The following is a 16,040-nucleotide window of genomic DNA, read 5'->3' on the forward strand; positions in this document are numbered from 1 at the left end:
TGTAGGAGGACACCTAGTGGGGAAGCTCTGGGATGGGAATGAAGATTGCTCCAAGGTGGTGACATTCTGTGGACTCTGGGTTGTGCATTTGTGTGATAATTAGAAATGCTTTTTCTTCCTGGAGGCAAGACCTGTGTGCAGTCTTGAGAAAAGTCTCTGAAGAGAAGTAGATGACCGTAGTAACACATGAGAGCTGCAGATCTTTGCTGTTCCAAAGCCTGCAAGGGTGTTTTTATTCTTGAATTGCTTCAGTTTCATAATTTGATTGTTTTACCGTTGCCATAAGTTATCTTCAGATAACACAGAATATTTGGGGTTTTATCTCTGACTGCAGCTAAGAGCTGAAGTTCCCAAGCACCATGGCAGATAAACTTTTTTCAAAAGTTTGCAAAGGGAGCTCTGGAAGGGACAAAAAAATGTGGGAGTGGAGGGGAGAGGGAAGTCATCTAAAACTTTTGTCACAACAACGGTTGGTTTGTGTTTTACTTTGGGACTGAGTGTGGTGATAAGAGCAGACAAGGCAAAGAAAGGAGGATTCAGAGAATGATACAGCTTTATCTGAGGTTTTTGTGTTCTACTAGTACAGTTCTATCCCTGTACACGCTTTTCTTTGTTCAGCCATTCCTGTTCTCATCCTCCCTTCTGCTCTTTTTTTTTCTAGTGTGTGTTTTGCCCCTCCACTTTTTTTTTAATGTAATCCCCTTGTAACCTTTCTGTTTCTTTTTGTCTTCTCTCCTCCCTAGGATGGGAAGGGTATTGCCTCTGCTACACTGTTTTCTTGTATCCTTCCCCAAAACTTAGCTCTTAAGTTTTGTTTGTTGCAAGTTCTTGAAGATCCACTGTTTGTTAACCTAATGTGCTTAGCATGGTGAATCCTTGCTCTTTGGCCTTTAATTTTTCCTGTAGTAAATATACAGTGTGAGTTTTCTTAATTTTGCATGTGTATTCATCAGTGAGACTTTGCTGCTGCAGTTTCTTTCCCAGTCAAAGCTGTGGTTTGCTCCAGGATGCTTATTGTTTCTCACTTAGAGGTTTTTACTTGGCTTTGWATGTTATCAGTGTCTCTGAATAGTTGCTATAAAAAAATTAAAAAAAACCCAACCAGCCAACCCCCCAACCACCCCTTGCCCACAAAGGAAAACAAAAACACATCCCCAGAAGTGAAAAGGAAAATATAAGGGAAGSAAAGTGTCCAGTTGTTTTCTTAAGGCTTGTTTTCAATTAGAAAGCCCTAACCAAAACAACACATCTGTTCCAACAGGCCTTGTTTAAAAAACTGAGACTAGCAGACAGTGTATTCTCATTGTACCATAGCTGTTGGTATGAAACACCTGTTTCACTGCCTTGCTTCCTACTGGTTTTATTACTTGTGTAGTGATGGGTAAGTTCTTGCACTTTGTTTGCTTTTCATGATTTGCAGAGGAAGACATGAGCTTGTGCTGCCAAATGTTACAGATGCTGGGGGTAAAAGATATGCATTCTGGATTTTAATGTAACTTGTTTAAGATTTTCTTTACTCTGATTTTTTGGTAATTTTTCATCACTGTCTGTCTCTGTTTAGTTTTGCCAATTTGAGGATTCACCCTCATGGATTAGTGCTGGTGGATCTGCAGAGCTACAATGATCACATGAAAGGAAGAGAGGAAGTTGATCAGGTATGAGTGCTGCTTATCTTATTAGGATTACCTAACTGCATGGGGAGCCCCTTTTTTTAGATCTGTTGAAGTCTATCTTGGTAAAAGATTAAAATATTAAAATCATTTGAATGGATGCTCACAGATGAGGAGGAATAGTAACACCTGTTGAAGTTGCATGCATACACACACTCCTCTGTAAGTACTAGGCCTCATGTTGTTTGTAAAAGTTGTAAAGATAAAACAGCCTTGGTCAGGGCTTGGATCTTTTCAGCTACCCAGGGCAGTGAGGGAGAGAATGAGATGCTCAGTCTGCAGCCTGGTGTATTAGTGTCAGMTTTCTTTTTATTCTCTGTTCTGAGAGTTGGGGAGCCTCCATACTCAATCTTATTCCCCATGGAGAAAAAGAACTTCATCTTCTCTGGTATGAAGGCTCTAGATACTGGTTATTGCAGGGAAAGAGSCTGCTGCTGTAGCAGGAATGGAACTTTAAAGCGTTCTCATATTGCTTTTTTGGCTGTGTTGTCCTGAAGAAGAGCTAAATACAGTGATGACAGCTGCTGTAATATGCACATTCTTGCTTGTAACCAGGCTGAGGAKGCCAGCTAGTTACTCCTGGGCTTCTAGTGTTACATTTCAAAGCCTTTTCATAGCAAGTGTTGTTTTATTTCCTTCCAGGTAGACTAATTTAACAGATATTTTGCATTAAGTGGTGATCTACAAATTCTACCTCACGTTTGCTATTTTTTTTCAGCTTCTAAACAAAGTAGAAGAAAGAATGAAAGAATTGTTTCATGGTAATATAAAAAGGGTCAAACGGTAAGTTTGTGCCTCTACTTTTGTATGTGCCTTGCTTTCATAGTTACTAAAGATAATCAARTTATGCTTTGCTGCAATACAGTGAATAGCCTGGAGTATGAATGTATGGGTGGGATTTTTTTTTTTTTTTTTAGTTTGTTGTGATGATTGCATGAAGTAGTGAGAGAAAATGCAACCTGGAAGCAGRAGCAGACTGCTCTGGAAAGGCTGGGCAGCCAATGGTGAGGGTTAGTGTTAAAATGAGCTCAAGCCCATAGAGGAGACCCTGCCCTGACATGGTTTCCTGCAAGTCTTTTTATAGCAAGTTTTTATAATATAACTAAAGAATGGAGGTTTTGCAAGCCCTCTGTCAGTTTGGAGTATGTAAATTCAAGGCTATATATTAAACTTTAAGGACTCAAATTGCAGCTTATGGCCTTGTAAATAACTTTCATACTGGACATGGCTTGTCTTTTGGGTGGCTGGCTGGCAATGACTGCTGTCTTGAAGCCCACAGTGGAAGGTGCAGCAGRTGCTTCAAGAATAAAAAGTGAAAAYRGGTTAAGAAAAARGCAAGTGTAAAATCAGCAAGGCTCAGTAAAGTCAAGGAGTAAAATATAAAATAAGAAAAAGTTAAGCAGTACAATGGCAGAATGTGGACCTGAAGGTTTTGAGAGATCACAAGTAAAATGGTAGTAATTTGAAAAGTAATATTATACTTAAATAGTGTTAGTTCTATTATGTAAAACAGAGTATTTACCTTGCTTTGCTTCAACCTGGCAAAGCCTTACAAGGTGCACAGTGTAGGAACACAGATGATCTTGTGTTTATAGAGGAGAAGCTTTCTGAGGCTGTTTTGATGCTGGAATGATATAGGGAGGTTGTGAAATCTCTGTGATAGGAATTTCTTAAAAAAGGTCAGGACAACATCTGCCTGAAGTGATCTAGATCTTTTGATTACCTTAGTGTAGGAAGGTGCAGCTCCTAGAGCAGTGTATCTTGTTACRCACTCCTCAAGGTATTTTTTTGCTTGTTTTTGTTTTGTTTTTAAATTCATTTTGCATCTGTTTTGGCATTAGCTGCACACACGCAGCTGCAGTAGGATGAATGTAGCTGGAGAAGTTTTTTCTGCCCTTTTGTTGTTCTGAGGTAAGGGAGGTTTGCTCCTGCTCCCACCGTGTTCTGCCATCTGGGGGTAGGAAGTGTTTCTGGAATGTTGATGGGGAAACATTAGGGAATTTAGAAGCTTGTCTAAAAAAAAAAAAACAAACCCCTTAATTCTTTGAAGTGTGTGTGGGAAAGCTGATGAACTCTGTGCCTGCACATTTTGCCTAAACGCAGTCTCTTTGATCATTTGTTGTCATTTCAAAGATTGTCTTTACAGGTGGAAATACATCTTGGTTCAAATCAGTATCTCTATGGAATTAAAAAAAAAACTCCTAAAACCCACAAACAAACCCAAAGCAATCTTTGCAGATGCTTGAATCACTTTAAAAAGCAATGCAGAACTGTCAGCTGATATCAAAGATTGTGCTTATGCACTGYTGGATGACTCAGTTTGAAACTGTAATAGTTCATTTTTTGTTTCTCTGTATTAAAACGTCTCTCTGTACAGCTTCAGAGTGAGATCAATTTAATCTCAAAAAAAATGGCATTCTTAACTGAACTGAGGATGGGAAGAGGTTTTGTTATTTTTTTTGCCTAGATTCTGCTTTTGTATTGTACTAATTTCTAGTCATGAGCTGATTCTTCTGTGGAGGCTCATATGTTATGTCTGTTTGAATAGAGAGAAATTCACAGGTATGTTGTAGAAGTTTTACATAAAAAAGAAACCATTTCTATTATCTATGCCATAGCAAGTTATGTATATTAAACATATGGCTGGAAGATTTATTCTATCTCTTGATTGTTAAACGTTGCAAATTTTTTTAGATGCCTCTTGTAAATATTATTAATTAAGGTGAATCCAAGGGATGTTGAAAGTGTTTTTTTAATAATAAAAATTACAAATTTTTGTAATCTGTTTTCAGATTAAAACAATAAAAATGTTATTTTTTTTCTAGGTTGCCAGCTATTTTGAGAGGAGGTGTCATTGATAGATACTGGCCCACAGCTGATGGGCGYCTGGTGGAGTATGACATAGATGAAGTTGTTTATGATGAAGATTCACCTTTTCAGAATATTAAAATTCTGCATTCAAAACAGTTTGGGAATATTCTTATTCTCAGTGGGGATGTTAGTAAGTATCATCCCATTTGAGGATCTTTGGCATGAAAATGTCAGAAGTGTTTTCTATCTTGCCATGGCAGTTTTAATAGATGCCTAAGGGTCATGGTTGATGCTGGAAACCATTTTTGTGTGTGTACACACATATCTKCTCCTGTGTATTAAGGAAGTTAATCTGTCTGACCAGTGTAAAATCTAGAGTAAAAAAAAAAAAAAAATATTTTTCCAGAGTTGGTATCTTTGCTGCAGGAAGCAGAAAGAATAGAAGCTGGTGTTCTATAGCAGAGCTTGCTCTACTCCATTCTTTTGTATGAACTTTTCCCTGTTTGTTGCCAATCCAACCTTCTGAGAACTTCTSTTTGACAATAAAACAAGCTTCTTTGTCAGTCTTCAAAATATGGAGTTCTAAAGAAATATGAAGAAGTGGAGCTGGCATGTGTGTATRTGTATAATCCTACTGCTCCCTTGATTTTTTTAAGGGAATTTCCTGCTTGATGAGGTACAGGACAGCTGTATCTCAAACCTTTTAGCTGCTTTATTGGTGAACATCTTTTGACTCTGCTTCAAAATAATAGAATTGAACTCTTTTAAGTTAATCAAAGTAGTGAACTAACCTTGATATGAGAGTTTTTGTATGTGGTACTTTGTGCCTGCTGACCTTTGTGTTTTTGAAAGTGAACTTAGGAGAAGGTGGGCTATTATTCTTTAAAGCTTATTCTGTCTACTGTTTGCTAGAAAATCTAAGCAACAAAGGGAGGATGCTTTGTAAAAATCTTTCAGTTCTTATGTTGAGAAGGAGTGACTGGGGTAAATGTGGGATGTTGCTGTCCAGGGATAGAATACCTATCTTCACTCTAATGGCAGAGTAATTAAGAAATTGAGCTACAGTTCTTTGAAATCATTGCAAGTGCCTCTAACAATTCAATTAACTTTCTGCAACTGTCAAGTGGGCTTCTGTGCAGATGGCAGCTGAAAAAAGTTGTTGAATTCATTAGCAAGGTATTTTCTAATCCAGATAGACTTGTATTAAAAATCATCMAATTGGGTATTCAGTACTTCTAGCCAGAATTTTTCATCAGTTTAACATGAAGATGAGGTTTTGCTTGTACATTGTGACAGTGTGACTTGTAGAAAGGGAAGTATGTCATTACTTCACTTCCATGGGATTTTAAAATAAKGATTTGTCTCATTTTGTTACTGTGCACTCTTAGGTGAGGTGGTGATTGCCAGGCAGAGGATGAGTTGTTTCTGTAGATGCTTTTGCTCTGGTCTGTATTGTATCACCTCTGGATTAATACCACTTAATGAGGACAACTGAAGATTTAATATTTCTGTCCAATTCTCTCTTCCTTCCATTCAGATCTGGCAGAAAGTGACCTGGCATATACTCAAGCCATAATGGGCAGTGGAAAAGAAGACTACACTGGGAAAGAAGTGCTAATCCTGGGAGGTGGTGATGGAGGTATACTGTGTGAGATAGTCAAACTGAAGCCAAAGATGGTTACTATGGTAGAGATATCCTTTGACAAACAGCCCATCATTCATATCAACCTGAATTTTCTGCTGGTACCTTAGCACTGAGCCCAGTTAAGTGTCAGGCTCTAATTTGCATGAGGAGATCGGGTCTAAAATAAAATTTCTTTGTCTGCTTAGAGAGACCCAGTGACTACATATTTGTGCATCATTACACAGCACCTGCTTTCAGGTTCCCAATCCATTTTATAACTCTGAGTAGCAATTTACATAAAGCTGGGAAGGAATRCCTCTGTCATGAGACTGATGCTTTCTCTAATAACAGAAGACAGGTCAGTCAAGTTTGTGGTTTGGGTTCAGTTCTGCCTTCTCAAGTTCTTCTGTTTCACTAAAAAAAAGCTATAAAAAATAGTGCCTAGAAGCAAAAAAGTTTAATCAATARGAATGTCAGGACTTGATGAATTGTATTGATGAATTGACCAACCCTGTTTTAAAAATACCAATAYAAATCAGGTTTTCAACTATCTGTTGTTCAGGTAGTTTAAAATGTAAACCACTGTTAGCCATATGAAATGTTGATCATCTTAGGTTTTGGGATCCCTTTGCTAAGACTAAAAATAATGACTTTTAAAAATGTAGGTAAAAATTTTAACCTAGTTTGWCTTTATGGAGTTTTTATTGGTTTTACAGTTCATTGTAATGATAACCTAAGGTATCAAAAATACTGGTTAAAATCAAAAATAAGCACTTCCTAATCATCTAATTGAATCTGGAGGCCAGTACATAAGRTTGACTATTGCAATACATATACCAACAGACAAATTTATTATTCCTTTGTGAATGGCACCTGTTAGAGAATTTATTTCTGAAGAAGTAGAAACTGTTACCACTATTATTTTTGGAATATATTAGGCCTTAACAAGCTTCAAACATTGACCAAATGGTGATTGACGGGTGTAAAAAACACATGCGTAAAACGTGCGGAGATGTCTTAGACAATCTGAAAGGAGAGTGYTACCAGGTAATATTTTGTTTTATTTTCTTTAAAATTAGTATTTCAAATACACTTAGACCTAGTTGGAAAGACTGCTGTAGCAACTTTTTTGGGGACAAGTTTTCTGACTTAAGTTTGGGATGCATTTTTTCCTTTTGTATGATTCTAATAGCTAGAATTTGTGTTGGAGGTATTTTAACTCCATTTTTAGACTTCTAAAATTAATAGAATGTAGCTTTTAAGAAATGTGAAAAAGGAGAATGTTTGTTTGCTATAACTTAGAAATAAAGTATTTCCAGTAAGAATKTAGTGTTTTATTAGTCTTTAAATTGTTAAAAAGGTAGAGGAAATGTGTATTTCTTAGTTATTCTGTCCTTACAAAATACCTGAATTTATAATATACATTAAGCAACTGTTTTTAATTTGCAGGTAGAATCTCTTAATATTACACTGCTATTATATTAAAATTTAAAAGAAAAAAAACAACAAATGTACTGCATTCCTGCAGTTTGAGGTCTTTGTGCTGCATCTGACAGCACTTACAAACAAGCCCAGGTGTAATCTGACATCTTTCTGTTTTCATTACTGATCCTTAGATGCATCACAGATATTAACTTACAGSAGTGAGYTAAAAAAAAWYMMCAAAAAATTAACAAAAAAGTCACRTGCTACTSTGTGGAAGTCAGTGGCCCTTCATAAAAATATCTATTCTGCTCATATGTAGGAAGAACAGTGGTCACAGATCTAGGAATTTCAATCCTGGAGTGTCTGTGTTGTCACTGTCATAATTCCTACAAAAATTCCTCCTTTTTTTTGTGATGTAAAAAGTTGAACATAGAGCCTAAAAATAAATATGTATTTAAATTTGTATTTTTTCCATCTTAATTTCTGTGAATCCACATTTGTTTCTTTTACCTGATCAGTTTTAGAGTATTTTCAGAACTAGCTACAGTATTTCTTTCTTTTAGGTTCTAATTGAAGACTGTATTCCTGTATTGAAGAGGTATGCCAAAGAAGGAAGAATGTTTGATTATGTAATTAATGATCTGACGGCTGTTCCAATCTCCACATCTCCAGAAGAAGGTAAATCCAATTTATTTTCTTAAACTTTTKAGAATTTTCAGCATTTGTCTTTCTACTGCATAATAGTTTGCTCTATAAATGCTTTCATTTTTCTTCCTTTTTAAAAGCAAATCTTAGAGGCAAAAAAAAAAATAGTAAGAAATCTGGTTTTTAAAATTTTTTTTGAATATTAGAAAATACTCATGCCTAGAGCTTTTTTAAATCTTTTATTCCAGAATAATAGGAACTCATGTAGTTCTTGAAAAAGTATTTGGAGTTCATACTCCATTAAGTTTTCCTTAGTTTATAATTTCTTGGAAATTTCTGGAATATTCCTGTGAAGAAAACCAACAATACTCCTTCTATCGTTGCCATTGTGTATGGTTTGCATTTGTGGTTTGTTTTTTTATCCAGGCTATATTTTTTTTTCTTTTAATTTTTTTAAGACTTTATTGGCTTGTTTACTTATTACATACTCAAGATTTGCAATGTGCTGTTCTGTTTTTCAATTATTCCCCATATGCAGATTCCACATGGGAATTTCTGCGGTTGATTCTTGACCTCTCAATGAAAGTCCTGAAACAAGATGGAAAATACTTCACACAGGTATAATATCTGGATATGATCAAGTACCACTTTATGTCTATTGCAATTTACATTTTTTCATTTTAAAAAAATGACAAAACTAACTAGAAATCTACTACAAGCTGGTTTTCTTCCTTTAATGACTTAACAGGCATTTTTATGTGAAAGTTAGGCTTTGCTAAGTGATGTCATTTCTCATTGTTTTAGCTGAATTTGTAGCACTTTTGGTSTGGAGTTTAAAAGCATAATTTTAAGACTCAGCAAGGCATACTACAGAATATTGCAACTGAAAAATTCTTGGAAAAGCAGAGCAGATGTAGTTTATGAAGAGACACATGATTTTTAATCTAATGTTTACAATTGTAGAGTGTAAATCATAACAATTTTTGATTTATTAAATTATAAGAGTTTGACATAGGTGCAATGGGATGATAAAATTAGTATAGCCACCTCACAGGTAATAGAATTGTGGTGTGAAAATAGCTTATATAATCCTGAATTTGGAATGCCACAAAGCTTTGTGCAATTGTACAACAGTAGGACACGAGCTAGCAGTTGGTTCAGTGGAGTCTAAGTCTCTGAAGTTGTATTTCTTTTTGTCATGCTCATATGCTAAATTTCTGATGTGTGGAGAATCTTAAGTGCCATATTTTGGAATAGTACCTAAGCTCTGAAATGTAAAGAAATTACTGTAAAATAGTACAGGTTTGTAAAGAAATGTAAAACTTGTGGGATGAGGTTTCTGGCAATTATGGTATCCTGCTCTGTTTTAATTTGCTGTGGTTGTATGGGTGAGAGAAATTATCTTGTGGTTGAAATAGAAGATGTGATTAACAYGGTTGTACCACACTGTAAATTTTGATGGCATTTCTGTCCTGTTAATAGTGGAAATATTTATGGCAGATTTTGCTATCAAAAGGATGCTAAATCTTTTGGAAACAGAGCAAATCATTGTTGTAGTTGCTGTACTTGTAGCATACACAGTAATGCTAGCTGGCCTCATTGGAATGGAGGCAAACATGTCTGGGGATGGGTATTTTGGACTTTGCAGGAGGATTCTTGAGGAGAAGCTGGTGCTGAAAGCTGGAATGATGGCTGTGCTGTAGCCAGCAGACAGGGGAGTTGTTTTGTGTCAGCTGAGGTGGAAAGTGGTCCAGCCCTGCTGCTTTTCCTGTCCTGATGGAAGGAGATAGAGCAGCTCTCCATCATCTGCCTGCACAGAAAGAAAAAAGGGCAGCAGTCCTCAACCAGCCCTGGTTTTTAGCTGTTGTGAAACTATGCAATGCTGTATTTTGTGGTCCCAAAGCAGCATGGTGGGACATGGCAGGATGGGAAAGAAAATACTAAAATTGAGGTAGCTTAAATTTGGACTTCTGAGTATAAGAGTATAAGAAGCAGTGTTCTCTAGTTTAGTCTTTAGTCTTTCTGAAGGTTCTGAAAAAGGGACAATTAATATTGGGGCAGATAGCTATCAGCTTTTGATACATCTTACTGGTACTTTATCTCACTGGTTTGATYGTTCTTATAGCCCCTTCCCAGCTARAATAATCCTCTGTAAAAATTGAATAACCCTCTCTATTGGGTTTATGTGGCCAGATTGTGGTAGTGAAGGAGGGTGGGGAGGGCTCTTCCATGTCCAGCAAAGCCAGTCAGTGACTGTGGTAGTGCCCCTGGGATAAGATTTTTTGAAGGGTCTAAGGAGGAGGCAGTGAATTTGCTAGTAAACTTCACCCTGGGGAGAAAAGAGGGGTAGGGGAAGATGTTCTTAAAATTTTGTTTAATTTTTTATTATCCSATTCTGATTTGGTGAGGAAATTAATTGACTTTATTACCAAAGTTGAGTCTCTTTTGCYYRTGACARTAACTGGTGAGTGAACTCTCCTCATCCTTCTCTGCCCCCATRCCTTTTGCTATWTTTTCTCTCCTCTGTCCAGCTAAGCAGGGGAGTGACAGTGCATCTTTTATGGGCACCTGCCACCCAGTCAGGGTCACCCCACTACAACCTCAATAGTCTAGTCATAGGATGAACAGACTATTGGGGTGCTTTAAATAAAATTATAACTTTGTTTGTAATTTTTATAATAATGTTTATAACTGTCGATAAAGTTTAAATTATTTAAGCAAATTTAAATTCAGGTAAACTATCTGAAGCTGGCTACTTGGAGGATTGTGTTAGAATGTGGACAGAAGTTCAGATATGATCACTGCCAACTTTGGCAACTTAGTCACACACTGGGAACTCATAAATAATTTTGTGTGCTCTGTTGTGTTTGCTGTTTAATCCCAGTGGTTTTAACATTTGGAATTTAATTTACTTTTGTTCCAGCTATCTACTGTCTACTTCCAGGRTGCTTATCTTATGTAGCAGCCTTGCTAAAGAAATCATGTGCCTTTTAAGGCWGTTGTGTTTTTAAAATTGAGGACTCTGTGTGTCCCAGCCCCTTGTTTGCATTTTGGTTCTCTAAAGCAAAAAGTATTTAATATCATCAAGAAAAGCAGCTGGGAGAGTGTCCACTTACTTGTTAGAGCCTCATCTTTGCTATGATGAGGAAGTATTTCATAGGAAAGATGAAAGGATAATAATCCTTTTGACTACTAGCCAGTTACAGTTGCTTTTTTTGCCTTGGTGTTATGTTGTACTAACCCTGGAAATTTCTGTCCTTGGTAGCTTATAGCCTGTCCCCTTGCATCCTGAACAGAATATCTAGTTAGGATATCATTTATTTCAATGCAGAAGAAATGCTTTACCCATAAGTGGAATGATGTTTACAGAAAGCCAGCCTTTCATATACTGTATTGCTGCCTGACTGCTGGGAAAAATAAAGGGAGATGCTCATCACCTCTTCATTGAGCTCTGCACAAGTTTTAGAAAATGTTCTGAGCTGCACGTGAATTGTCAGCAGTCAGGGTCTAGCACTAACTCCAGATGGATATAATTTATCTGAGATTATAAAAAGAATTACTTCTGGCATGCTGCTCTAACACACCTGGTGGTTCCCTCGGGATTCCTTCCTTGGTGATCCTCCAAATGCTTGTGCAGAATGTCCTGTCACCACTAGATGGTGGCAGGAAACTGGGATTGCCTGGCAGTTTATTGACATTTATAGAAATTCTGCCTGTAGGAGGTTTTTCAGACTATTTATCTGTCTTCCTAGGGAATATAAGAACTTACGTGGCCAATTTTAAGATGCAAGAGGGAYTTCTTCCTTTTTTTTCAGCTCTGGAAAAATAGAAAAGGGCAGTTAATGATGTCATTCTCTGCTGTTTTGTGTCTTAGTGTATTTGGGGAAAAAAGCCTCTAAACTTTCTCTGCAATAGTGATCCAACTTAGAACAAAAACTAATATGAATAGCAGCCATGCTTTACATGCCCCTGCTTTTSTAGCWRCATCATCCATRTTGAGTGTTGCAGCTTACACAGGATCTCACAGAGAGACATGAATTTTAGGGCCCTTAGCCTGCAGAACTTGGAAATCTGTCTGCAGGATTAAGATTTGAAGCTTGTTTGTGAAAACTTTATTTTAAACATAACCCCACCACTCTGAAGTTCAGTGGTCACATGGCATGCTCTTATTTCTATTCKTCCTTTTTCTTCTGGAGCTGGTGCTTTGGAGTGTTTAATGATACAATCTGATTTTCAATGCAGTGTGAGGCCATGTCTGTGAAGTGCTCAGTGTTACCTTCTCCAAGGAGAACCAGTTGCAGGTACAGATTCCCAGTCATGACAGTGGAGTGAAATTGGAGTTGGTGAGGATATAAGACCTTGGTGTGTCCTGAGGTCCAGTTTCATCTCTAACATACCTTCCCAGCAACATATTTTTGACCATGTTAAATGTTTTTTGCAGTATTGGACTTTCTAAAAGTATGATTTTTAGATAGTGATYTTTTTCAAGTGAATTATGTATTCTTGTAGCTATCAGCATATGTTTGTGGTTTTTGTTTTTCTAAACCATCACTCTCTTGTATCTTCAAAGTAGCACGTGAAGTTTGTCCCAAGAGCTGTGAAACCATGCTCTGTAAGATGCAGAGACTGATTTTAAGGTTGTCTCTGAGTGCATCGTGTGTAGCTAAGAAAGTACCTTTTTCTGTGCTAAGTTTTTGTTCTGTTGATCTAATCTTTTGAGGTTGAGAAGGCTATCATTTTCAGTCTGTTTATGAAGTRGAACCTTTAAAAATACCTCTGAAAAGGAATTTGTCACTTCCTGGTTGGGGTCACTGAGCACAAGCAGGATAGAAACTCAGTCCACTCACAGGTTCCAGTAAACAGCACTGACCCCTGGTGCAAAGGATCATGTSTCTCCCACACAAACATTTCACTAAGTTGTGTCTTCCTGGCCACTCTCTTATGCAGCCCTCTAAATGTCCAGACAATCATCATGTTGCTCCATAGTTAGAGTATTTTTTTTTTTTTGGCTGCCATGTGGGCTTTCTAATTAGCACTTCCAACAAGGGAGCAAGATTCTCCATGACTGAACCATGAAAGGAGGCTGGAAGAATTGGGTGTATGTCCCTGTGGGAGCTTCTGTGGTTTCTTGGTAGTTTGAGAGACTTTAGGGATGGACATTTTAATTTCCTTTTGTTACTGAGAGTTCAGCTTTAAGCTAATTGATCTTTTGTCCATTAGAGGTACCTACAGTCAGGTTTGTGTCCATTATCTCCTTAACAGCCCTCCCTGTCCCCCAAACTCAAGCCTGGGTTTGATATTTGGTGTTTGGTGCTGTCTCTCACTGCTTTACTATTCACTCTGAAGTGAGGAAGGATAAAACCCAACCATGGCCATGTTCAATTATGGCACATCATTACAAAACAAAAATAGAAACCCGTGTTAAAAATTTAACTTCTCTGGCCTACAGTCACAGACAAATGTGTCCAGTGACAATGACATGTAAGTTAAGAAATGAGAAAGTATGGAAAAGGCCTTTCACCTAATTTTAAGTCACTAGTTTACTTTCTGAGTATTGGAGGAAACATAGTGGCCTAAGTTCAGCTTGTAATCAGCTGATGGACACATCCCCTTTTATAGATTGGCAGAGTTAATTGGAACTTACAGGTTAATTTAAACCATTTCTTTCTTTGCTACTTATTTTAAGGAATGGTTTTTATTCTATGTCCAGGACTGTATTTATTATTCGAATGTGTTATGCATTGTGCTGTAGAAACCTAAAAACTAAACCCATGGAACTACAAAATGTATGCCCAGAAAAATTGATGTGGGGGGAGACAAGAATGTGCTGTTGGAGTGAGTGCAAACAGTGAACAGACTCAGGATGCAAAGGCTGTGAAACAARGAGTCACTCATCTTAAACAAGGTTTTATAGACAGAGATTTGTTAATCTCCATGTTAAAACTGCTTCAAACACTTTTGTGTCCGAAAGATGCTTCTTAAGGGGTAAAAAAAAAAAAAATCATAATTCTCCTAGTTCTTACCTGTCAAATTGTGTGACATAGAGATTAAGTAAGGAGGGTTGGGCAGAGGGATTTTATAGGATTTTTGTATACGCTGGGACACAGAAGAAAGTGATTTTGTTAATTTTCTTTTGAAAGAGTGTAATTGGTGAGTCATCTGCTTTAAACATTATTAAACAGCATTCAGTATTAGCTATTGTTTGAGTTAACTGGTGTCTGTTCAGAACAAACAATGCATTTGCTCTAGCACATAACTCTTCATTAGGCAGCAGGAATTAAAGTGGACCCAGGTTTTTAGACTGATTTCTGCATTCTGGGCTTGTTTTTTAGGTGGCATTTAGGTGATACYAGAACATCTAAGTGTGATTGACATTGTTATTAACATTGTAGTCTTGGTTGATACAGCTGGTCACTTTTTAAAGAAAGGTGTTAATAATAGTGATTTTTCAATAACTTTTTTTGAAATAAGCCTTAAGTTTTGTAGATTTGATTTTTGGAATGCTTAACTTAGTGTTGAGTAAAGCCAGAAAGTTTCARAAAATAACTGTGCAGAACTATAAAATCCTGTAATGTTTCTCCAGAAGAAAAGGGTTGGTAGAAAGGCCAGATAGGTTCTCTGACCCTTTAGACAAGATCTTGATTTGGAGATGGGAGAATTGTGGGTTTGAAAAGTAAAAATTGTTTCTTGGCATGTTCATTGTTTCTGTAATTTGTTTTTCCTGGTGTCTGCAGTGATTTCTTTCTCTCTTGCTAGAGAAGGGAGAAATGATGAAATACTGAAGTCTGGGAAACAGGATACTTTTCTATCATTGTATATCCTATTTAACTTCCTACGTAATAATGGTATGCTCTGTAAATTACCTAGCAGTGTTTCTATTTATGACTCAAATTRCACACACAGGTTGTTTTTTAGTTTCCTTTTGCATTCATTCTGATGGTGAAACAAAATGATATGTTTGGTAAACAGCAGCTGAACCAAAAAAAACTSCACAATCCCCTGGATAATAACAGGCTACTAAACAAGTACTGCAGCAGCCTATTCATTGTTATGCTCAATTTGTGTTAAGTCTTCTACCTTTTTAGAAATCTCATTTGTTTTCTGATACCCAAACCCAAATATGAAAAATGCCCTATAAAGCATGTCACCTTCTYTTACCAAATCAACAAATGCACGATTGTTTGTGCAATATCATCAAAATTACAATCAATCATGTTTTATACAAGTGTCTTGAAGGAGGGCTTTTCTAAATATGACTTTTAAAAGATTAAAGAATGATAGAATAGAGTAGAATCATTGGATTTCCTGGCATGGAAGGGATCCACAGGAATCATCAAAGTCAAACTCCTGGCCCTGTGCAGGGCAAGCCCAAGAATCACATCATGTGCCTGAGAGGATTCTCAAGATGCTGTGTTAAGATTTTTTAAGTTGAGGTTTTCTTTTCCACTTGTGAAAACTTGAGCACAATCCAAAAAATGCAAAAAATTCAGAGGAAGATGAGTGGAATGAATTCTCTTTTCACTTCCTCTGGAAATAGAAATATTTTAAATACACTGTGAAAAAATCCTACCAATAAAAAGTAGGAAAAATAGTATAAATCCCAAAGTCAGAACGTACATTTTACACTTTGGTTCTACTTATCAACTGATGTTGTTACATGGAAAAAGCAATGTAAATGGAGCTGCTTAAAAATACTGATTTCAAATGTGACTTTTGCTTGTTTTGGCCTCTGCCTGTTGTTTTAAAGAGCATGAATAGTACTTGTTCAAACTCATCTTAGTTCCTTGCTTTGTGAAAATTAACTTCCAATTGCATCTATGTGCATGTAATCATTTTAAGGCCATTAAAAAAAATGTGGGAGCACT

At 36.8% G+C, this 16,040-nt stretch overlaps 1 protein-coding gene across 1 annotated transcript in view; it reads left to right on the forward strand.

Annotated features, from left to right (window-relative positions):
• The window catches only part of SMS (spermine synthase), a 42,496-nt gene that overhangs the window by 20,935 nt on the left and 5,521 nt on the right, over positions 1-16,040 (forward strand). The window contains exons 3-9 of the mRNA XM_057383266.1: positions 1,562-1,655; positions 2,389-2,453; positions 4,496-4,671; positions 6,019-6,173; positions 7,063-7,152; positions 8,094-8,208; positions 8,714-8,793. Coding sequence (XP_057239249.1) covers positions 1,562-1,655; positions 2,389-2,453; positions 4,496-4,671; positions 6,019-6,173; positions 7,063-7,152; positions 8,094-8,208; positions 8,714-8,793 — 775 coding nt within the window. The remainder of the gene's footprint in view (positions 1-1,561; positions 1,656-2,388; positions 2,454-4,495; positions 4,672-6,018; positions 6,174-7,062; positions 7,153-8,093; positions 8,209-8,713; positions 8,794-16,040) is intronic.

The sequence above is a fragment of the Malurus melanocephalus genome, unplaced genomic scaffold, assembly GCF_030028575.1.
Source record: "Malurus melanocephalus ecotype Western Australia unplaced genomic scaffold, MMel_1.1 scaffold_618, whole genome shotgun sequence".
Lineage (NCBI taxonomy): Eukaryota > Metazoa > Chordata > Aves > Passeriformes > Maluridae > Malurus > Malurus melanocephalus.